We start from the raw sequence: 23518 nt of genomic DNA on the forward strand, positions 1-23518 counted from the left end.
TCTCCCTCTCCCTCTGTGCTCCCCCTGCTCGTGCTCTCTCTCTGTCAAATAAATAAATAAGTAAAATCTTAAAAAAAAAAAAAATTTGCTAGACTAGACAGATGTAGCATCAATTTAGTCCTAAGTACATAATGTTTCAGACAAAGAATATGTTCCAAGTTGGAAAATAGCAATATTAACAGCATAACCAAGACTTTCAGTAGAGCTTCAAAGTCTGGCTAAATATAGCCTTAAAGTTACATTCCATTTATAACTGACTAGGTATTATTTTTCTTCTATTTTCCTAACCTGACCTATTAGCAAAATATTTAATTAGTTGATTTGATATGTTGATTAGTTGAATTGGACATGTTATGAAAAGGTAAGCCTCCTACATGGAACTAGTTCTTCCGAAAAACAGCTCAAGTACTTATCTGGCATTTTTAATACACAGACAGCCAAAGGATACTCCTGGGTGGGGTGAGGGTGTGAGTCACTTCTGTACAAGCTGGGTAGGGAGGTAGCTCTAGTCCGGCCTCACATGCCAAGCAGTTTCTCCAAAAAGCCCACTATTTCAGTTTTAGAAACTATATTTCCTTTCCATTAGGGTCTAATGGATTGAGTCACGTTTCCAAAACTAACGAGAGGTCAACTTCTACACCCAGGCTTATAAACTGAAATGAAAAATGTACCTGAGCCATGAAAAGAGATGCTCACCTGCCCAGGTGATTGAGGCTGCTGGGAGCATAAACAGTGGACCATCACCTGCCCCACTACTGTTTAATGATCAGGACAAGTCCTAGAAAAGTTGTTTCAGGGCTTGACTAGAGACTCCTCTGTTTTTCAACTTAGCACAAACCCCCCCCTCCCCCAGGGATGCAGGACCTCAGAAGAAGACCCCCATGTCAGATAATTTGGATTATATCCTCCAAGCATATGTAGACACCTAGAGAAGGAGATTTAGCCTCTCTGTTAGGCACCATGACCTAGAGTGGGCACTGCCTATGTTCTTCCCTTCAACTGCATACAAAAATATGAGATTTGGGGGCGCCTGGGTGGCTCAGGCGGTTAAGTGTCTGCCTTCAGCTCAGGTCATGATCCTGGGGTCCTGGGATCGAGCCCAGCATCGGGCTCCCTGCTCAGTGGAGAGCCGGCTCCTCCCTTTCCCTCTGCCCCTTCGCCCCGATTCTTCTCTCTCTCTCTCATATATTAAAAAAAATATATGAGATTTGCCTGAGGAAGAAAAAATGTAAGGGCTCAAAAGCTTCAATTCTGCTAAGTGTGTTATTTCCACCAATCCACTGAAACACCACTTGACTCTTACACATTTTTTAAATTACATTTCATGTGTGGTATGGGGGTAGGAGGGCATTTTAATGTCTAATATGTGTCATGCATAGGCAATGAAAGCCTTTAAAAGGCCTTGTCTAAATGTACATTTGCTATCTTGTTTTCATGTACACATCTACTCCGTATAAAAATATGTTCCTTTTATTTGATATAGACAAGTTTAAAATAGGCATTAAATTAGCCACAAAGTTAAAACAATGGCTGACTGCAAGGTGCAAAATTGGCCACAAAATATAACTGTCCCCCCACACCCAAGAACAGTGTGTAAGAAATTCACCACTAACCGTCTTTCTTCCTGGCTTTCCTCTTGGGGTGCTGTGGGGAGGTCCAATGAGGGTTTATAACTCTTTCCTTTCCCATTGAACACTCCACCCAACTCAAGGGATTAGCCAACCAATGAGCATTCCTTTGCAGCTTCACTTTACATCTGTTGTTTGTGTATTTGAGAGCATATCAAGTTGCCCAAGTAAGAAGAAGGATTTCGGGCGCCTGGGTGGCTCAGTTGGTTAAGCAACTGCCTTTGGCTCAGGTCATGATCCCGGAGTCCTGGGATTGAGTCCCACATCGGGTTCCCGGCTCAGTGGGGAGCCTGCTTCTCCCTCTGACCCTCTCCCCTCTCATGCTGTTTCTCTGTCTTTCTCTCAAATAAATAAATAAATAAAATCTTTAAAAAAGAAAAAAGAAGAAGGATTTCACCAGCTCCTTGAACAAATTATTTACTGAGTACCACTCCATACCAGGCACTATTTTATTTTAGGCCCTGGGTCTAAAACGGCGGGCATACAGCCCCAATTCCTGCACCTGTGGTGCTTACATTCTAGTTGGGGAAGACAGGCAGTGTCAATATATGAACAAATCAATGTAATGTGTTAAAAATAAGAGTAGCAACAGATGATTATAGCTGATGGATATGACATCTATAACAGAAATGTTATAAGGGACCAGGAGGAATCGGAATACTCTAAGATACCTGCACTACCCATCTTATTCGAAAGTGGTCTTAGCATAGTTGTAAATCTGTACGGCAAACTTTCTGAATGGCTGGTGCTAGGTCCCAGACTCATTGAGTGCTGCCCATCCCCCTCTGTCCGGACCACAGCCCCCTGACACGTTGTTCTGCACTTTTACCCCTTGGTTTACCTGTTGGGTCTTTAGTCGGTGAGCCTCCTGGTTCCTGTGCTTGGGTTCAGCCCTGAACCCTCTGGCGCACTGTTGTTTTTGAGGATCAATGATTTCTTGTGCCTGTCCTCTTACTCTATGACCAGAGAGTCTCGTGGCTCAGGAGAATGGGGGTGGTGTGCCGAGGGCTGAGACTAAAGGGTAGGACTCTGGACCAAAAGGGGACTGGGACAAAACTGGGGTAATGCTACTCAAGGCAAGATGGGGGAGGACGGAGACTTGTTTTCAGTATGGGAATGGCACTGCACCATTTAAGGTCATGTACCTATAGGCAGGAAAGACAGGGGCACCTGTCTTCTTTTGAGACAGCGTGGCCTCTTGGATTTATTGCCTCTAATCCTCTAACTCAGTGCAGAAGCCAGCCTTTCTCTCTGGTTGTTTCCTCAGAGCCAGCCCCCTGGTGTTTAAGAGAAGTACAACCCAATGATTACAAAAAGGCTTAGCGTCCACATATTACCAGGCAATGGCACTGCATAGTAAAATCACGCCAAAATCATAGTATAAAATAGCGCAAATTTGCTGCCATCCCACACAACTGCATAATACAGACCCCTGGGTGTTATCAAGTCAATGTCTGGTTCCTATGCATAAATTAATCGACACATAAATATGAAACGTTTCTATTCCCTGAGAGGTTAGAAGGAGCGGTCCAAAAGACCACCCTCACTTCTGACACCAGCTCCAAGTTGAGGAGTGCCTAAACACCAGCCTTAGGTTCCACAATCCACTAGAACTCCCAGAACATGTTGAAAGCTGTTCTATTCACAGCTATGGTTTACTACAGGGAGAGGATACAGATGAAAATCAGCCAAGGTGGGACACCTGGGTGGCTCAGTCGGTTGAGCGTCTGCCTTCGGCTCAGGTCATGATCTCAGGGTCCTGGGATCGAGCCCCGCATTGGGCTCCCTGCTCAGCGGGAAGCCTGCTTCTCTCTCTCCCACTCCCCCTGCTTGTGTTCCCTCTCTTGCTGTCTCTGTCAAATAAATAAATAAAATCTTAAAAAAAAAAAAAAGAAAATCAGCCAAGGGGAGAGAGGCCCAGGGCAGAATCCAGGAGAGTTGCACACATGGAGCTTCCAGATGTGCTCTCTCCCGTGTAGTTGTGGACAGCTTTCACTCATCCTGGCAACCCTGTGTGACAATCAATGCAAGTACCTCAGTGTTCGATTAGAGGAAAACCAAGTGCAGGTGTCCAGGTGGTTATTTGTGTTCCCACGTCCACCATGTGGGCCTCTGTCGTCACCACGATACTTAGAATTACCGGACCGTGGTTTGGTGGCGGGTGCAGTGCCAGGCAAGCCTGAGGAGCAGTGATGGCCCAGGCTGCTGCCTCTGAGGGAGAGGCCCAGGATCCCGCCAGGCCCCGAGAGTACAAGCCAATAAGAAGAAAATGGGGGCGTGTATCGTACAGTACTACCTTGCCCAAAGACAGGTCTGGCCATTGCTTCTGGGAGTTGATCTCTAAGCCCTTGGACTGTCGTGTCTGATGGGAACACCTCTTTGCCTGGAGACCCTGAGTCAGCCAGGTAATAACTGGATGATTTAGGGCGAGAACTTTGAGCCACACCAACACTGCAGGGTAGGGTGGGCGCTTTGGGTCACGTGCTGTCAGCTCCACTCTGGAGGGCTGGAGACAGACCAGCCAGATGGGCCGTCAGTCATGCCCACATGATGGAGTGCCCCCCAAAGTCTGGACTCAAGGCTCCAGTGAGCTTCCCTGGTTGACAATACTCCATTGCTTTTCCTCAGTTTTTTAACTCCCGAAATATCAGATACGCTAAAGGCAGCAATTCTTCCTTTTCCAAAATAACTTCAGCTGTTTACACATCTCTCCCCTACTATGTGCTGAATTGTTCTAGAGCAGGGGCTCTGTTCTAGGGTTCCGCCTCCTGGCACCCTGCCTGGCACATAATAAGTGCTCAATTAATATTTGAGACCCAAATCAACACAGGTTAAAAGCCGTATTAATAAACCATACTTTCAGTTCTGAAATGCAAAAAATTAGCAGCTGACAAATAACAGAGTTGGGTAGTAAGAAGATAAAAGTAATATATATATTACTTTTTTTATTATATATATAATTTTCTTATACATGCATCAAATACAACTGGAGGGATATATAATTTTAGTATATGTGCTGCCGAAGTGAGCACCTGGAGGGATATACAAATGATAACTACGTTTGCCTGTGGAAACCGAGTAGCTGGGGGCCAAAGCCGAAAAGACCACTTCCAACTCTACACCCTCTTACGCTCTTTTGATTTCTGAACCATGGGAATATGTTATAGATACCAAGAAATGTAATCCAAAAGAATTCTGGCAACAGGGCAATGATTTGTAAATTCTTTATTTTGGCTAATATTGACTGCCTTCATTACCACCACAGATTTATTATAGCTGAGAGGAATTATTCACTAGATATTCTGTTGTTATTAAACACCAAAAATTAGGAAGAGACCAGAGGGCTTTTAGAAAGGGATAACGAGAGGGGGGGAAGAAGCTCAAGGGAGAACACAAGGTCCTGCCTAGCCTGGTTGTCAGGAAATGAGTCACCACATCAGATCTAACTGAAATGCCAGTCTCTCTGAAAGGGCTTTCAGGAAAAAGTTGCATTAACAATTATTCACTGGACAAACCAAAAGGTCAATGAATGTTTCTAGAAAAGATCTTGGCATGAAAGACCCACCTAAGGAACAGTTCTACATAGCACCATGACAGAGCTGGGATCAGGGCATCAATTAAGATGGACTGTGGACACAGCAAGCTCTAGAGGCTAACTCTCACTCACAGATGGATGTGATGCTTTATGGCATAAAGATGTTGTAGACGGTTCTCACGTAGATGTCATCCGGAGGAGGCTTCTTCTTGCTGCCAGGTTCCAGGAATTTCTTAATTGTTGGGATATTACTTATTTTCACTGTGAACTCCTGCAAAAGGAAAACACAACAGTCTGAGGTTAACAGCAAAGGTAATGGTAACTACGAAAATACGGTTGTGTAAAATGGCCCATGAAAATTTGTTCAAGAAGTATTTGTTACAGGAACCCAGCCAGAAATGTAATCCAGCATCTGCTTGGGGTCTGATCTCTTGGTGTGACTGTTTATGATCTCTGTCCACAATGGCTGGGATCTAGACCAGGGTTTTTTTTTTTTTTTTTCATGTTTTTTTTTTTATTCTTACGTTAATCCCCATACATTACATCGTTAGTTTTAGATGAAGTGTTCCATGATTCATTGTTTGTGCATAACACCCAGTGCTCCATGCAGAATGTGCCCTCCTCAATACCCACCTCCAGGCTAACCCATCCTCCCACCCCCCCTCCCCTCTAGAACCCTGTTTGTTTTTTTTTTTTAAAGATTTTATTATTTATTTATTTATTTATTTGAGAGAGAGAATGAGATAGGGAGAGCATGAGAGGGGGGAGGGTCAGAGGGAGAAGCAGACTCCCTGCTGAGCAGGGAGCCCGATGCAGGACTCGATCCCGGGACTCCAGGATCATGACCTGAGCCGAAGGCAGTCGCTTAACCAACTGAGCCACCCAGGCGCCCAGAACCCTGTTTGTTTTTCAGAGTCCATCGTCTCTCATGGTTCTAGACCAGGTTTTATGCACACAAACCTCATGATTCAGACCAACATGTGAATTTTTTTCAGAGATAGAAAAATAAAAAATATGCTTAGATTAGGATTATGATGCTTAAGAGAAAAAAGGAAGGAAAGATCAGTACCTTAAATATACTTATCTACTCAGAGAAAATGCATGAGCCATTTAAATAAAAGTACTTTAAAAGGTCATCATATGGTACAATTTCCTTTTTAAAATTCAGCTTCCTTGGACTTTTTTACTCCTATTAGCAAATGAATCCTCTTTCTGGCTATGTGTGGGAGATGGCCAGTTATATTTTTTAATGGCCTAGGGCTCAGACACCAGATACCAGATATTTATGTAAACCATATTTATGGAAATCATATTTTCCATTCACAGAGTCAAATCTTACATTTCTCAGTAATTGAGAAGAAAAGTCTATTTGAGCTAGTAAAAAATTTCAACCATATGAAGAAGTGTATATCCATCAAATATAGTTGTTCTAATAAAATTTTTCAAAGAGGTCATTTATTAAAAAAGCTACTATTAAATGTCTATAATGTACAAAGACCAGCCTTAAGCATGCACACAAAGATACACAAACATACATACATGTACCATTAATACTGACAAAAGCTAATAGTTATGTCAAAGCTATGTAAGTGACAAGTTTCTCTTTTTATCACTTATTCAAACTCTTTGTATCATCTAATTTCAAATACTATACCAATATTTAGAAGCTATTTCTATTGGATTTATTATTTCAAGATTTACCTGAGGTGATGTATAATAAAACTTTTGTGACTTCTGACTTGTTTTTTATACTCTTTAATCAGTGTAGGAATGACCCTTTAATTCAACTCAGATCTGGTGTTAGATTCTGAAGTCCTGGGGCGCCTGAAGGCTCAGTTGGTTACGCAACTGCCTTCAGTTCAGGTCATGATCCTGGAGTCCCTGGATTGAGTCCCGCATCGGGCTCCCTGCTCAGCGGGGAGTCTGCTTCTCCCTCTGACTCTCCCCTCTCTCATGCTCTCTCTTTCTTTCTCTCTCTCATTCTCTCTCTCTCTCTCAAATAAATAAATAAAATCTTAAAAAAAAAAAAGATTCTGAAGTCCTTTAATTAAAATTGTATTTAGGTGCAGCCACTATGGAAAACAGTATGGAAGTTCCTCAAAAAATTAAAAATAGAAATACCATACAATCCAGTAATCCCACCACTGGGTATTTACCCCCCAAAATGAAAACACTAATTTGAAAAGACATATGCACCTCTATGTTTACTGTAGTCTAATTTACAATAGCCAAATTATGGAAGCAACCTAGGCGTCGAACCACAGATGAATGGATAAGGAAGATGTGGTATATATATAAGGGAACATTACTCAGCCATAAAAAAGAATGAAATTTTGCCATTTGTGACAACATGGATGCACCTAGAGGCTATTATACTCAGTGAAATAAGTCAGAGAAAGACAAGTATATGATTTTACTTATATATGGAATCTAAAAAGCAAACAGAAACAGACAGACACATAAATACAGAGAACTGATGGTTGTCAGAGGGGAGGAGAGTGGGGGGGATGGGCAAAAAGGGTGGAGTGGGAGGTACAGGCTTCTAGTTGTGGAATGAATAACTCACAGGAATAAAAGGTACAGCATAGGGAATATAGTCAATTACATTGGAACAGTGTTGAATGGTGACAAGTAGTAGCTATACTTGTGGGCACAGCATGATGTGTGGAGCTGTTGGGTCACTGTGTTGAAACTGGCATGGTGGGGCACCTGGGTGGCTCAGTCGTTAAGCATCTGCCTTCGGCTCAGGTCATGATCCCAGGGTCTTGGGATCGAGCCCCGCATCGGGCGCCCTGCTCAGCAGAGAGTCTGCTTCTCCCTCTCCCACTCCCCCTGCTTGTGTTCCCTCTCTCGCGGTGTCTGTCAAATAAATAAATAAAATCTTAAAAAAAAAAAAAGAAACTGGTATGGGGTGTTGTGTGTCAACTATACTTCAATAGGAAAAAAAAAACTGCACCCATGTTAAAAAAAAAAAAAAATATATATATATATATATTTACACAGATGTGCCTGGGGTATAAGCTTTTTTTTTTTTATTTTTTTTATTTATTTGACAGAGAGAGAGGGCACAAGCAGGGGGAGCTGCTGCAGAGGGAGAGGGAGAAGTAGGCTCTCCACTGAGCAGGCAGCCCGACAAGGGGCTCGATCCCAAGACTCTGAGATCACAACCTGAGCCGAAGGCAGATGTTTAACCAACTGAGCTACCCAGGCACCCCTATGTCTGGGGTATAAAAACAAGTTGTTAGCATCATGGATAGAAAACACCAACAGGTCCCTGGGCTATTTCAGGGGCCTACTGGTATTAAAGTCAAATTAAAGAACGTGTGCTTTGTCTGCAAGAGGAAATGAACAGATAGCTAAACAACATAATGATGGCTATTGCCTTGTTGAAGACGTCGATTCTTATTTCTGGAGGCATGTATTTAAATAGTGGTGGTTGTCCTCATTAGTGTATCAAAATGTATTTGCTAGACTTGGAAAAATTATTTTTTTCTAAAAAAAGCATATGTACTTGGAGACTTTGGAGATCTGATATATTTCTCTTTGATAACTTACTCATTTGAGCTATATAGGGGATTGGTAACCTTTTCCTATAAAGGACCAGTGAGTAAATATTTTAGGTTTTGCAAGTCGTATGGTCCCTATCAGAACTACTCAATTCAGCTGTGGCAGCACAGAAGCAGCCGTAGACAATGCACACATGAATGAGCATGGCTTTGTGAAATTCAAACTTCATAGAATTTCATGTGTCATGAAGTTATTATTCTTTTGATGTTTTTTTCAAACACTTAAAAATGTAAAAACCATTCTTAGCTCAAGAGCTGTACACAAACAGGTGGCGGGCCCGATCTGACCCTGGAGGCTGTAGTTTCCCAATCCCCCATATAGAAGAAAGCCCACTGGCCTGGGAGAAAGGCTATGGTTCTAGACAGAACTGAGGCCCCCACTAACTAGGCCATCTCAGCTGCTGACTTCTTTACCCTCAGCTCTATTTCCTCATATCTACACTGAAGGAGCTGGATGAGATTGGTTGTTTAAAGCCCCTTTCTGGGACACCTGGCCAGTCAGTTAAGCGTCTGCCTTTGGCTCAAGTCATGATCCCAGGGTCCTGGGATGGAGTCCCAAATCGGGCTCCCTGCTCAGCAGGGAGTCTGCTTCCCCCTCTGCCTGCCGCTCCCCCTGCTTGTGTGTGTACATGCTCACTATCTCTCTCTCTCTGACAAATAAATAAAATCTCTAAAAACATAAAAAAAAATAAAGCCCTTTTCTGCTTTGAAGTTCTATGATCAATTTTGGCAGAATAATACCGAGGAATAAGTGGCCACACGCAAGTCTCTCCTTGGAATTTCTGGGAAAGGGAATGGTGGGAACTCTTTGGGTGCCACTTATTAGCTCTCAGAACTCAGGCTGGGATGTTTCCAATTTGAGAGCACGTTATTTCTAAGACTGGGACTTGCTAGTCCTTACTGGCAAACTGTATGGAGTTTGTTTCAAGAGCATAGTTACAGAACAAAACTAAGCTAAAACTCCTTGCACAGGTACATGATCTTTCAGCTCTAAAGATTTGGGGACCAGAAAAACCTTTTTTTAAAAAATATTTTATTTGACAAGAAAGAGACAAAGCGAGAGAGGGAACACAAGCAGGGGGAGGGGCAGAGGGGGAAGCAGGCTTCCTGCTGAGCAGGGAGCCCGATGCAGGGCTCAATCCCAGGACCCTGGGATCATGACCTGAGCCAAAGGCAGACACTTAACTGACTGAGCCACCCTGGCGCCACTCAGAAAAATCATTTCAAGTCTGCACCTTCATTTCATGAACTAGAATCTAAAAATGTACATACACACCCCCCCAGCCAACCAATCAACAGACACTGAAGGAAGGTGTAGGAGTTCTGGGCCAATGTTCTAAAATGTGGTTTTATTTACCTGGAGATGAGGAAATGCAGACAGGATATTGGGGATTTTCTCTTCTAGAGCCAAAATGGTTTGGAGTAGAATCACGTCCGCAAGGCTCAGCTGGTTACCAACGAGAAACCTTTGCCCATGATCCCTTAAAACCTACAGGATACAAATGTTTTGCATTGTTTACAATAATTTATATGGAAAGACTGATGAAACTGTTGAATCAGTGCAGTATCTGAGTATTTTAAAAATAATACCAAGTAAGAGGAGATTCCCTGTATCAGAGAGAGAACGCACAAAGGGTGTAGAAATGGAACTACCGTAAAATATCTGCTTTATATCAGAATGAAACACTGAAAAGGGGAAGAAAATATTAATTCTGGATTTAGCATCCAGTGCTTTAAAAGGATACTCCCATTCCATAAATGTATCTATAGAAATGAGTTAGGGGCAACAAATTCAGGAGGCTGGGGGATGTGATGTAAGTAAGCAACAGGTCCCCTTCAAGGAATCTCATCTCATTTGCCAGCTCTGTGTTTCTACAAACATCAAGACTTGTAGTCATTAACTAGACATGACTATTAAAAAAGTAGGCTTCCTTTCATATCTTCCAAGACAGAGAAAACTAAAAGCATCAGGGCTCATCTTGAACCCCATTTTGAGAGCATGTAGGTTCAGAGATTCATAGGGATAGATAATGATGGGGAGGAGGCAAGGAACAGTGGAAGAAGCGGGGGGCGGGGGGGAGACTCCTTTGCAGCGAACTCTTGGATGCCCACAAGCGAGTGTGTGTGTGTGTGTGTCTGTGTGTGCGTGTGGTGTCTGACAGGGGATCTACATACAACATCAAATAGCTACTGAAGCCGGAGCAGGAGAGCACAATGAATCCAGAATTGTAGTCAGAGGCCTGTCTAGTCCTGGCTCCCCACCTTAGGCGTATCACTCAATCTGTCTATGATTCCATTCCATTATGTGTCCAAGGGATACCAGTTCGTAGCTGATGTGTTGGGAGGAGCCCTGACTTAGTCTGGGCCACAGGAACATAGGGACCGGCAGTGACCCTTCACTAAGGCACCTGTTTCTCCCTCATCACACCCACATTTCTACACTATCATATTTTACATTCACCAAGTGCCTGTGGGCAAGAGACTGTGACATCAAGTGACAGAAAAGCCCAGAAAATACCTCTCCTTCTTAAATCTCATTCCACAAAGATGGCCAGAGGAGATCTGCCAATTCCCTATTTTTACACTCTCTTCTTTTTTTAACTGAAACATTTAAAACCATTCCTCTCAGCTAAGAAAAAGAGTTTGAAGCTCAGAAAGGCAGATATATTAAGATGAGGAAAATAACAAAACAGGAAACAAAAAGAGCAAAGGGAAGAGAAATAAAACAACAATGGTCTTCTCATCATATCAAACTATCAGGTAGGATGTCTGATACACAACGGCCATTCCACAAATGTTTGTGGGATGAAAGAAGGAAGGAATTAGGTAGTTTCTGCCTTGCTGTATCTCACACAGGGTGGGCTCGTGGTGAATGTAAGGACAGTAACACGCCCATGTGGTACACCCATTATTTTTTCCAGCCTTCTGAATAACATGGCCCAAGGAGCATCTGAGGAACTTCAAGACATCCTGGCTTTGTGCTGACAGCTACCATCAGCGCTCAGGAATCCAGCAAGGTTAGTCCAATGGCGCTCGGTGTTACATTGCCCTGAGCAGAGAGGGGCATTAGGGGCAGCTCCCTTGTAGTCCGGTTAGGCTATGCTCATGGGCTTCTCTGCCACCTACCTTTTCAAACACAGGAAAGTATCTAATTATAGCCTTCTGGGCCATGTTAACCACTTCCTTTTGTTGATCATCTGGTTTTAGAAAAGGATGCATGATAATCAGTTCCAGCAGATCTAGCGTCCCCTCCACGTACATGTCAATCCTTAAAACAAAAAAAGAAGTTTCCTCAGTTTCCCCGAACTCATCGGCTTCCACAACTAAGAATTCAGAGTGCTTTTCTCTTAAGGCTCTGGCTACCGAAGTGCCCAGAAGCATTTATCTATACCTGTCTCCAAGAGCAAAGATGCAAAGTCAATTCTAATTGTAATTCAGAAAAATCCGTCACAGATCAGAAAGCACAAGAGTCATGACGTCCCCCTCTCCCGGGCCCCTAATCCTCTACCCTTACTCCAGTACCCACGCTTGGTGTGGGTGGATTTCACATTTATAAAAATAGCGGAGATCATTTATGGAATGCTTGGTGTGTACGAGGGCCATGGTGCTAAAAAGCTCTACACCCAATATTTCATTGACTCCAATGACACTATCAGGTATGTGCTCTCCATATACTGTACAGGACCCTCAGTGGGACTGTGGAACCCAGCACCTCGCCCTATATCATGCATTTTAGGAGGTACAAGGACCAGGCTTTGAGTTCAAAAATATAATTGAATTTATAATCAAGGCACAGTATCCCTGACCTTGACTGGTGTAGCAGCTTCCTGTTCTTCATACTTCATGATAATAAATTTGCGAGAAAGGTAAAAAGCAGTATCAAAGCATTTAAAGATGCTGAAACCTGAAACAATCACGCCCCAGAGAGAAGATCCAGCATCTGAACTCAATTATTCTCTATCCTCTTACCAAGACTCTGTACGGATTATTCCCTGTTTACACTAAGGATACGAGACACAAAGGAGACGGGGCGTGCTGTGGAGACTGCTAATCAGCCAAGGTATCAGTGAGTGACAAGCGAGAACACTTGAAAGGGCCACAGTACAGGGTTCTCTCCTTGAGGTCCTTGCCAAAGAGGTGGTGCTTATCCGCTATGTAGTGGAGGATGCTTCGGGTCTGCACCAACTTCATTCCATCAATTTCAACCATTGGCACTTGTTGGAACAGCAGGTGATTTCCTGAGAATGAAGGCCCAGAGTTAGAACTGATCTCTTCCCTGTCCCCGTGCCCCTAAACATGCCCAATCGAATGAAAAGGGACCGTGGGGTCAGAGCCTTGGGAACACTGCGATGCTCCCTGATGACAGATACCCTCAACTTCATTCAGGGGAGCAGACTGAACCATCAAAGAAGCCTGAAAACCAGCACTGTTCTAAACCTTCCTTTTTCATTTTCACCCCAGGGGGAAATACCTACCCACCATGGCAAGGGGCGGGAGAGAATGCAGTGAAGATATTTCTGCAGGGCTGCCCTAGCCAACATAGCAATCAACTGCTGCATGTAACTAGTGAAACCTAAATTTAATCAAAATTCTGAAAAATGTAGAATTCCATTCTTTAAGCACGCTCGACACATTTCAAGTGCTAAGTAGGCACACGTGGCTAGCAGCTATGACATCGGGCTGAGAACAGAAGGTTTCCACCACTGTAGAATGTTCTACAGATTGCACTGCTTTAGAAAATCTGAGCATAAAACCCAAGTCACCAACTGACACTCGTGTATGCACTGGCCCTTCCACAGCCACAGACCACATACGACCAAGTTCAAGGTCAGTGATCGAAAAGTAACCCACTGCTTTCTTCAACAAAGATAAGTATTGAGGTTTGTTGTTTATACATGCAGAGATGCAAATATAGGCTCGCCCAGCCCTCAAGGGACTCAAGGATGGGGGTTACCTGAGGTCCTGGGGGAGATGAGTACTCCGCACAAGCCTAGTGACATCAGGCCAGTGTCATGCATGAAGGCTGACACTGCAGCTGGTCCCTCTCTGGGGAGCCTTCAGTTGGGCCGAGAGACACTGCTGATGGGTGGGAGGGAGGCTACTTAGAGTCGCTGGGTAAGGGAGCCTGGGAATGGAGGGAGAGGGGCTGACCAGGAGTTAAAGGGGGGCCTTTCACTGAATTCATTTCTGTCTGGTGTTCACCCCAGTGTAAATGGGGACCTCTGTCTGCATACTTCAAGCAGACACCGGTGGGTGCCTCAGACAATTTGGAAGGAGCGAGGTGGGGAAGATGAAGAAGAGGGAAGGGATGAAGGAGAGGACAAAAGAAGGGAGGGAGAAGTCAGAGTCGGGCAGGAGGAGGAGAAAGGGATGGAGAAGGGCTGTTCACCTGAGGGTTCACTCCCTTTAGCTCTCAGGAAATTACTGACTAAAAGTGATTTCCTTGCAATTTCAGTCATTTCTCCCCCTGGGTTTTAGGATACTGTCCTGAATGTTCAGTGTCAGCATCTTTGCCCTTCCACATAAAGACCAATTCTTAAACAAAATCATTCTTGGGGCGCCTGGGGGGGCTCAGTCGGTTGGGCGTCCGACTCTGGATTTTGGCTCAGATCCTGATCTCAGGGTCGTGAGGTAAAGCCCTGCATTGGGCTCTGTCCTTAGAGGGGAGTCTGCTTGAGATTCTCTCTCTCCCTCTGCCCCTCCCTTCTGCTTTGCTGTATCTCACAAAGCGTGCTGTATCTCACTTGCACGCACACACACGCTCTCTAAAAATAAAAATAAATCTTTAAAAAACAAAACCTGGGGAAACAATCAATATTACCAACAGTTATTTCATTTCCATACTCACCATCCTGCAACTTCTGTAACTGTTCTTTTGTTTCTAAGAATTCTTCATCAAACTAAATTAAAAGAAAAAAAGATCCCCCCCCCCCCAAAGAAGTCATAAGTCATTATAGGATCAGGACTGAAAATACCAAGTCAAACTGTCTCAGAAACAGAGAGAAAGACCAACACTTAGCACCCACATCTTGGTTTCCCACTATAAGAAACCAGGGCTGGGGCACCTGGGTGGCTCAGTTGGTTAAGCGTCTGCCTTCGGCTCAGGTCATGATCTCAGGGTCCTGGGATGGAGCCCCGTATCAGGCTCCCTGCTCAGCAGGAAGCCTGCTTCTCCCTCTGCCCCTCCCCCTGCTTGTGCTCTCTCTAGCACGTGCATTCTCTCTCTCTCTCAAATAAATAAATAAAATTAAAAAAAGAAAGAAGTTTAAAAAGAAACCAGGGCTCCTGGGAGAAAAGGTTGATGCTAGTAGATTCGAAAGCAAAGAAGAGCTCAAAGACCAATGAGATATGGCCAAGGCAAAGGCATGGAGGACCCTACTTGAGGCGAGTCCCTAGCCAAATTTGGGACAATTCAAGCATCAAAGAGTAATGTCACTTACGGATCATCACACACACCAACAAAAAAAAAATCCCTGTGTCCTTAAGTGATGATACTCAAAAAGGTAGAAGAAAAAGTTCTTTTTTACAGAAGAATTAGTGCTAACTAATGATAAAATTAGGATATTACCATTTTGTAACCTATAAGTGATTCTGATAAGGATCAAAATGGATGCTGAAATCACTGAGTTATAAGGCACAGAATATTCAAACAACCTTGAAGTCTCAGCCCACAAGTTAATTATGACAAAGGAAAAATATAGCTTTGTGGTGAAAAGGTCTGGAGATCTCACCATCTATCTAACCAAGTGATCAAACTTAGCTCCCCACTGGGGGACATGGAGATGTCGTGTGCTTCCTGCTGTGACCAATAAGAAGGGCACAGTAACACTGTAACCCAGATCCAACTGCAAGGTGAAAATCAGGCATAGCCAGAATGTGGGGCACTCTGCAACAGAGATGGCCGGGACTCTCTCAAACCTACAGAAAACTTGTTTTGGGAGCACCTGGGTGGCTCAGTCGGTTAAGCGCCTGCCTTCGGCTCAGGTCATGATCTCAGGGTCCTGGGATCGAGTCCCACATCGGGCTCCCTGCTCAGCGGGGAGTCTGCTTCTCCCTCTTCCTCTGCCTCTCCCTCTGAGTCTCCCCTCTTCTCGTGCTCTCTCTCAAATAAATAAATAAAATCTTTAAAAAACAATTTGTTTTGTTTGTGTTTAAGCTTCTTCCGGGTGTGCAAGGTTTGAGAACAGGTTTGAGGGATTTGCCTCTGGCATTCCCACTCTACGCTCTTCACCACTTATCTGGCTCTCCTTTTCTAGACCTCCATTCACTTCCCACCTGAAAACTTGAGGCCCATTGTCCAAGGACAAATCTTTATTTAAAAGAGATTTGACTTTAGCCAGGTAGCCCTCCTCTGATGATTCTTCTTTATGGAATTTGGTTTCCAAGTTCATGCAAAAGAGTCAGTTTCTCCTTTCCACATTTCTTTTCAGTTAAGTCAAGGAAGGGCATGGGAGGGAAAAAGGAATAAAAAGCAGGTACTATTCTAGATGAAAACAGACTAAAGAGACAAAATAACCAAACACCTGAATCCTGATTAGATCCTGGATATTGGGGGCAGGGGAGGGGGGGGTGGGCAGTTATAATTGCTAAATAGGTAACAGGTATATAGACATTTGGGGGACAGTATGGAACTTTTGAATATGGATCATATATTGCTATTGTAAAATTAGTATCAATTTATTAGTTGTGACAATGATACTACAGTTATTAGAACAATTACTTTTTCTTTCATAGGAGGAAAATACATGTTGATGTCTGCAACTTCCTTTCAAATGGTTGACCAAAAAAAAAAAAAAAAAGTAGAGAGAGGAGGGGAGAAAGCAAATGTAGCAAAATGTTAACAATTAGTGAATTTAGTTGAAAGGTGTCCATTATCCTAGCTTTTCTGTAGGTTTGAAAGTTTTCAAATTAAAAAGTTGGGGTGGGGGAGAAACAGTGGAAGCACGTTCCTCTTCTTGCACATTAAAAAAAATGTGTTCTAATGCACTAACGTGATTCATGTCAAGAAGGGGAGACCTCCTCTCACCAAGTCCCCCGATGACTCCCCACCCATGTCTGTCCCTGTGCTGCTTCCCCAAATCGTCTGAGGGAGCGGCAGAGCTGACCAGCACAGAAATCAGCAATCCTCCCCTCTTCTGGCTCCACTACCTGACTTGGGGGTTGAATCAAAATAATGGGGTGTAGGTACAGCTTCTGCTACTTGCCAGGATCCTCACGGAGCAAGAGGGGTCTGGCAGGAACTCCATCTGGTGCCTGCTGAGCAGCAACCTCAGGGCAAGAATGTTCAGGGCAGGGCACCTGGGGAGCTCAGTTGGTTAAGCGTCTGCCTTCAGTTCAGGTCATGATCCCAGGGTCCTGGGATTGAGCCCTTCATCAGGCTCCTGGCTCAGCGAGGAGTCTGCTTCTCCCTCTCCCTCTCCCTTTCTCTCTCAAATAAATAAATAAAATCTTAAAAAAAGAAAGAAAGAAAGAGAAAATTTCGTTCAGGGCATTTGTCCAAACAAACAGATGTAGTGCAGATGGTGCTCCCTCCGTACTACGGCTCGCAAACTTTTATAACCATGATCATTTAGAGCAAATAGTAAGGTGTGTGTGTGTGTGTGTGTGTGTGTGTGTGTGTGAGTGTGAATCCAGGCCCACTCTTCAGAGATTCACATTCAGTAGTTGAGAGAGACTAGAAATGTACATTTTTAAAAGCAAATCTTTCTGGGGCGCCTGGGTGGCTCAGTCGTTAAGTGTCTGCCTTCGGCTCTGGTCACGATCCCAGGGTCCTGGGATCGAGCCCCACATCGGGCTCCCTGCTTGGCAGGAAGCCTGCTTCTCCCTCTCCCACTCCCCCTGCTTGTGTTCCCTCTCTCGCTGTGTCTCTCTCTGTCAAATAAAAAAAAAAAAAAAAAAAAATCTTTAAAAGCAAATCTTTCTAAAGGGTTCTGATTCTGGCTTTTGACTTCCTGGGAACATTATGCAAGATGTGTGTGATCTCTCACCAGGGACACTCTTGTGTCCAGCTTTACAAAATGTGGTCAGTAAGAAGCACCTGGCACGGGAACTGCAGATGAGAAGGTGGGAGAGGAAAGAAAAAAATCCCAAGGCAGAGCTTGGAGGGAGCTTGGTGTTGTGCAAGGCCGCAAGGACAGACACAGTGCGTCAACCTTTGCTCCCTAACCAGGGCCCTGTTCCCAGTGGGATACGCTGGAGACCTGCCCTCTTGCTCACCACACCACTCCCTCTTCAGCACTCTGTCAAGTTTATGGGAATTGCCCAGAAACCCTGAGTTAGGAGTTTGTGGGACTGGAGTCTTCTTCTACATGTGTTACTCTCCCTCTTAACACAGGGGATCGGACCAGGCTTCTGGGGGGGTCTTCAGGCAAATAAAGCCCCAAGCAGCAACGAAGCAACACTTGGCAGACAGCAACAGCAATGCCTACGGACCCAAACCAAGTGACTGAGAGCGAGGATGCTGACTCTCCGAATCAGGCAGGCTGCCTTTCAGCAGGTTTTGGTTACCGAGTGACTCACATGTGTGTGCTTTACACATCAGGCTCAACCCAGCACTGTGACACTGGGAATCATGGACTTGCCCAGTGGGCTGCCAGCCCCTCCTCCACAACTGTTTCTGTGCTTAACTAAACATGTGCTTTGGAAAAGAGAAGTGGAGGCCCCCTCACCAATACTACCTTCGGGGAATGGCTCCTATAAACCATGTGGCTGGCCCCAAGTAAGGGAGGCTAATCTAGGACCCTCCACACGGGTCAGAAGGGTGGGCTTGGGACCCGCTGGGCCAATAGTCTGCCTCACCTGTGTGTCTACTGGGACTGGTCTAGGGGAGGTGGGTCATGTGACCCATGTTCTTTGTTTGTTTAACTTACTTAGGGTTGGTTTTTCTACTGCTGTCACCAAGAATCTTGACTCATACACAGGGGAGCAGGAGGAATAGGGGAGAATGAAGGTTGGAAAGAAAGGATTTGACAAAGGATTGTATTAAATGCACAAGTAAGACACCCATTGCAAACCTATTAAATAAGCCACATCTGCAAACTCAGAAGCACACAGACAAAAGACAGGTGACATGAATAAGCCAAGCGGGTTCAGGTCACGGGACCAAAAATTTTTTCACTCAAGGGGCGCCTGGGTGGCTTAGTCATTAAGTGTCTGCCTTTGGCTCAGGTCATGATCCCGGGGTCCTGGGATGGAGCCCTGCATTGGGCTCCCGCTCGGCGGGAAGCCTGCTTCTCCCTCTCCCACTCCCCCTGCTTGTGTTCCCTCTCTCGCTGTCTCTCTCTGTCAAATAAATAAATAAAAAGTCTTAAAAAAAATTTTTTTTTTCACTCTCAACACAATTAGAAAAATCTATCCTGAGACAACAGGGAATGATGGGGAGTGTAATGAGCTAGAAAGGTCCATCTATAGTGGCAGTCCTTCCTTACTCAGATTTAGCAATTACAGCCCTCTGAAAATGAGGGCCTAGTATCATCAGATCTTCAAATATATCAAGAGAAGTCAGAAATCAGAATTTGTATATAAAAATGATATCAACTGATTTAGCTAATTTTAAAACACTGTACAGTGAGTTAGAATGATATGCAAAGAAATCATAACCAAAACCAACCAAACAAAACACAAAGCCTCAAACCCAACAACCCTCATTTGCCATCTTTGGAGGTTGCTAGGGTAACGACCGAGTAGTCTAAAAATTGATAAAGAGACTATATCAAGCATTTACCTGACCGTTCCCATATGCACTGTACTTCAAGGGAATTAAATAGTTAAGTTAAAAATTACTCTTTGTAAGAGAAACACAGTTAATAAATTCAGATGCAATGACAGAAAGAAACAGAAAAATCACCATTTTATAATCCCTAACGATGGTGATGATAAATAGATGCTAAAATGGCTAGTTGAGAAGGTAACGGAGGAAATTTTGTAATGCATGGATCAGGCCAACATCACCAGAACATGCTGATCAAGCCCAGCATTGCTGAAAAGGAGACAGTCAGACATCATGCATCCTTTGATGTCGTATAATAAAAACATGTTCACAGTATCCCTATGATGGAGTCTGGCAGGCAAAAAAAAAAAAAAAAAGTTTAGAGATAGAAAAAAATGAGCCTGGATTTGATCACAGCTCTCGGTCCAACTAGCAGTTCACAGGAAATATAGGAATAGAAGAATATGTTAAAATGAGGGTAAAGCAGCCAAATCTGTAATGGGGGAAATTCTACAGGGCAGTTTCTTCTACAAATAAATGGCACTAAAAACAAATACAGACACTTAGCACTCAGCTCTTGGTTGCTAAAACCATTTGGTGGTAAAAGGGACCATGATTCCTTGGAGAAATACCAGACTCTAGGGCGAGGGCAAGGAAAATACAAGATGAGCCTGGAGCATCTTGAAGTGTCAGAAAGTAAGAGAGAGCTGAAGGGAAAGAAAAGAAAAGGGAGTGTGGAGCCATGTACACAGGTGTGATGCAGGAGCCAATGACCAAAGTGGGACAATTTGGGCAAGAAAACATTATTATTGGATTATAACAGAAAGCATAAAATAAATACTATAAACTTACGTCCATACTGATATAAAGAAATGCTTGAATAGATAAATGGAAGAGGAAAAAAACCCCAAATCTCTCTTACGTAAGAATTCTAAATGCAGATACCTCCCCCTCCAGCAGGTGTGGTTTACTTCCCACCCTTTTGAGTGCGGGCTGAGCTTAATGACTAGTTTTGAAATAATAAAGAGGAAAATAATCCCTTTACAAGGAAGAAACCTGGCAGACACCACCTTAGCCAAGTGACCAAAGTTAACAGCACCAGGGATAACTCATGTTAATATCACCCCTAGTATGATGCAAGGAGAAGGGCACTTGACCTCTGTGCTGGTCTTCCCCCAAACCCCAAACCCTACTCCAATCAACATCAAACAAACCCAAACTACGGAGTTCTACAAAAATTCTGATCAACAGTTTTCAAAACTGTCAGCATCATGAAATAAAAGAAAGACTGAGGAACTGTGACAGATTGAGAGAGACTTAAGGAAACACAGTGACTAAGTATAAGGTTGGATCCAACAACAGTAAAGGACCTGATTGGCAAAACTCATTAAATTTGAATAGTCTGCGGTTTAGTTGTGCACCAATGTTAATTTCTTAGTTTTGACACGATTACGTAAGATGATATCATTAGGGGAGACTGAGTGGTCTTTATATGGACTGTCTTTACAACTTCGCTATAAATTTAAAATTATTCCCAAATATAAAGTTAATTTATATTATGCAGAGGAAACTGTTACAGATTTTAAAAACACTGAAAGAAACATAACCAAATGCAATGTGTGGGCGTGATTTAGATCCAGACTGGAATAAACTTACTATAAAAAGACCTGTTTGAGACAATCAGGCTGTTCAGATATTAATAAGGAATTGTTCATTTTGTCAGGTGCAATTGTGGTACTGTGGTTATGTTTTAAAATCCTCATCTTTTAGAAATAAAAACTGAAATACTCATCACAGATGAAAGGATATGATGCTTGGATTATTGCTTTAAAATATTCCCACAAAAGAAATGGAGGAGATGGATGAGACAAGAGCAGCATTTTAAAGCAAATGACTGTTGAAACTGGGTGAGGGGAAATGCATGGCCATGTTTTCTCAGTCTCTGTATCAACTCAACATTTCCATAAATAAGAAGCTAAGAGAACAAAAAGAAAGATAAAAACACTGTGATCAAAGCCTACACTATACTAGACAGACAAGAAGGCTCCAGGTTAGAAGCCACTGAAGTGAAGTGGAAATTTACCTACAGATTGTGTTAATTCACAAAAGTCGTCCCTGGCAAATTTCAGGTTCATGCCTTTTCTCCTTATTAATAAATACTTACTGGTGGCAGATCAGAAGCTAATGATTAAGTAAAAAGTCTAAAGTAAAATAGAATTCCATCAACCACATTTCATTTATAAAGAAAAAAACCCTGGCAAAGAAGGCATCTTCTGACTCAACCAAGCCTGTCTGTGTTAGGGGGCAGAAAGCTAGAACAGGACTCCGCCATTGATGTTTTCCTCAAACGCCTCAAAGTTGTACGACAAATCTGTGAAGAAACAGCATATAGGGTACCTCGACTCCAGCGGCAGCTAAAACCCATCTTACGGATTCCATCCGGCCTCTTCCGTTAGGATAGTGGAGTTTGGGCTTCGCTGCCATGATGGCCTTTCAGGCTTTCTGGAGAAAAAAAAAAAAAAACCACACACACACACACACACAAAAACCAAATGCGCAGCTCCTCGTAGACGAGCAGTCTTACTTCGTGTCTTCAGTTCTGTGCTCACGGCCTAAATGAATATTCAGGATTTTGGCACAGGAAATCGGTTTTGTTGTTTGTTTGTTTGTTTGCTTTTTTTTTTTTTTATGACTGCGTTTTCCCTCACTCCATAAAAACCTAACACCATTTCCAAATATTAAAAGAAACAACCACCTCGGTTTTCACACCGTTTCTACTTATGACTTCTTATTCTGAATCGGGAAGCTGTCATATACTTTGACCTTGAAAATTTTAAATTTTCCAAATTCGGCCTGGAGAGGCAAGACGCGGAGGGCCGTGGGGAATTATGCACCCTTTGGAACCCTTGCTCTCACAAGCATCATTATCGGTTATCACAGCAACTGGGAGGTGGACGGGCCGAGCAACACTATTGTCTGCAAAATGTGCGTCCGTCGTCCTGCCTGCGGTAGCTTCCCCCTGGGCCCCGCGCGTCCCCCACCCCAACTGGGAGTTGAGCCTCCCACCTTCGGAATGCGCCCAGGCCACGGACTCGGCCACCCGAGACTAGACTCCTGGGCTACCCGGGTCCCCGCTCAGCCCCCGCTACACCGGGGCTTTGGGAGGATCCGAGCTAGTCTCGCACTGAAACCGGCGGATTCAGATCCGCAGAGCGGGTTAATAAAAATACGCACACGGAGCCAAGAATGACCCCAGCCCAGCAAAGGAGCCCACGTCTGCCCAGATGGGGGCGGAGGCGCCAAAAGGACCGGAGGGAGGGAGACGAGAAGGGCTGAATGGGGGCTGGGGAGAGTTGCGACTGACGATGGAGTAAGAGGCTTGGGGCCGAGGAGTGGAGGGAAGGAGAAACGCGGCGAGGAGAGAGGGCGGGTGGGGGCGGCAGGAGGGAGACAGACCTGCAGTCCGCTCGGAGCTCCCGGAGCCGTACAAAGCGCTCGGCGAGCTGTCTTCAGCGAGGCGGGGCCAGCTGGCCGCCAGAAGGCGCTCCGGTGGGCGAGGCTCCGCGAAGTTTCACCAATAGAGACGGCAATGTTTAGCATGCCCCACCCATGTGCAAGGCATTCTGGATACTATGAAAATAGCCCAAATTCAAGGCAATTTCAACAAAAATTTTAGTCTTATGCGAAAGAAATGGCCATTCTAGGGTGGTTAGATTACAACTTTAGTTAAAAGAGACGTGGTAGAGATCCGGTATGGTTAAGGCAACTCGACCTATGCGAAAAGAAAAATTCTTTTTAGGGTTTATATATCTTGTGCGCAGCACTGTTTCTCGGATGTGAGGGCGATCTGGCTGCGACATCTGTCACCCCATTGATCGCCAGGGTTGATTCGGCTGATCTGGCTGGCTAGGCGGGTGTCCCCTTCCTCCCTCACCGCTCCATGTGCGTCCCTCCCGAAGCTGCGCGCTCGGTCGAAGAGGACGACCTTCCCCGATAGAGGAGGACCGTTCTTCGGTCAAGGGTATACGAGTAGCTGCGCTCCCCTGCTAGAACCTCCAAACAAGCTCTCTCAAGGTCCATT

General features: G+C 44.2%; 1 protein-coding gene and 1 long non-coding RNA gene across 2 annotated transcripts in view; one reads left to right on the plus strand and one right to left on the minus strand.

Moving 5' to 3' along the window:
- The window catches only part of LOC118001528, a 30195-nt gene extending 10977 nt beyond the window's left edge, over positions 1-19218 (plus strand). Inside the window, exons 2-3 of the long non-coding RNA XR_004676716.1 lie at positions 11651-11746; positions 18064-19218. This is a non-coding gene — a long non-coding RNA (uncharacterized LOC118001528). The remainder of the gene's footprint in view (positions 1-11650; positions 11747-18063) is intronic.
- Positions 4837-22990, minus strand: LOC118001526 (glutathione S-transferase A4). The gene is made up of 7 exons (XM_034991667.1): positions 22894-22990; positions 21835-22049; positions 14578-14629; positions 12835-12967; positions 11856-11997; positions 10087-10218; positions 4837-5434 (listed from the first exon to the last, which is right to left on the minus strand). The coding sequence occupies exons 2-7, from the start codon at positions 21919-21921 to the stop codon at positions 5312-5314; spliced, it is 669 nt and encodes a 222-aa protein (XP_034847558.1). The 5' UTR covers positions 21922-22049; positions 22894-22990; the 3' UTR covers positions 4837-5311.
- Positions 22991-23518: the final 528 nt, after the last annotated feature.

This window comes from Mirounga leonina, unplaced genomic scaffold (genome assembly GCF_011800145.1).
Source record: "Mirounga leonina isolate KUSES-001 unplaced genomic scaffold, KU_Mleo_1.0 Mir_53, whole genome shotgun sequence".
NCBI classification, from domain to species: Eukaryota; Metazoa; Chordata; class Mammalia; order Carnivora; family Phocidae; genus Mirounga; species Mirounga leonina.

What these genes read in the sequence shown, in the direction of transcription:
- LOC118001526 (XM_034991667.1), bottom strand. Translation starts at nt 21,921, where the DNA reads ATGGCAGCGAAGCCCAAACTCCACTATCCTAACGGAAGAGGCCGGATG. An exon ending in GACCTCAAGGAGAGAACCCT is followed by an intron (nt 11,998 to 12,834) that starts GTACTGTGGCCC and finishes TTTTGTTTTAAG; the next exon opens with GATTGACATGTACGTGGAGG. An exon ending in ACTTTCCTGTGTTTGAAAAG is followed by an intron (nt 10,219 to 11,855) that starts GTAGGTGGCAGA and finishes TGTATCCTGTAG; the next exon opens with GTTTTAAGGGATCATGGGCA.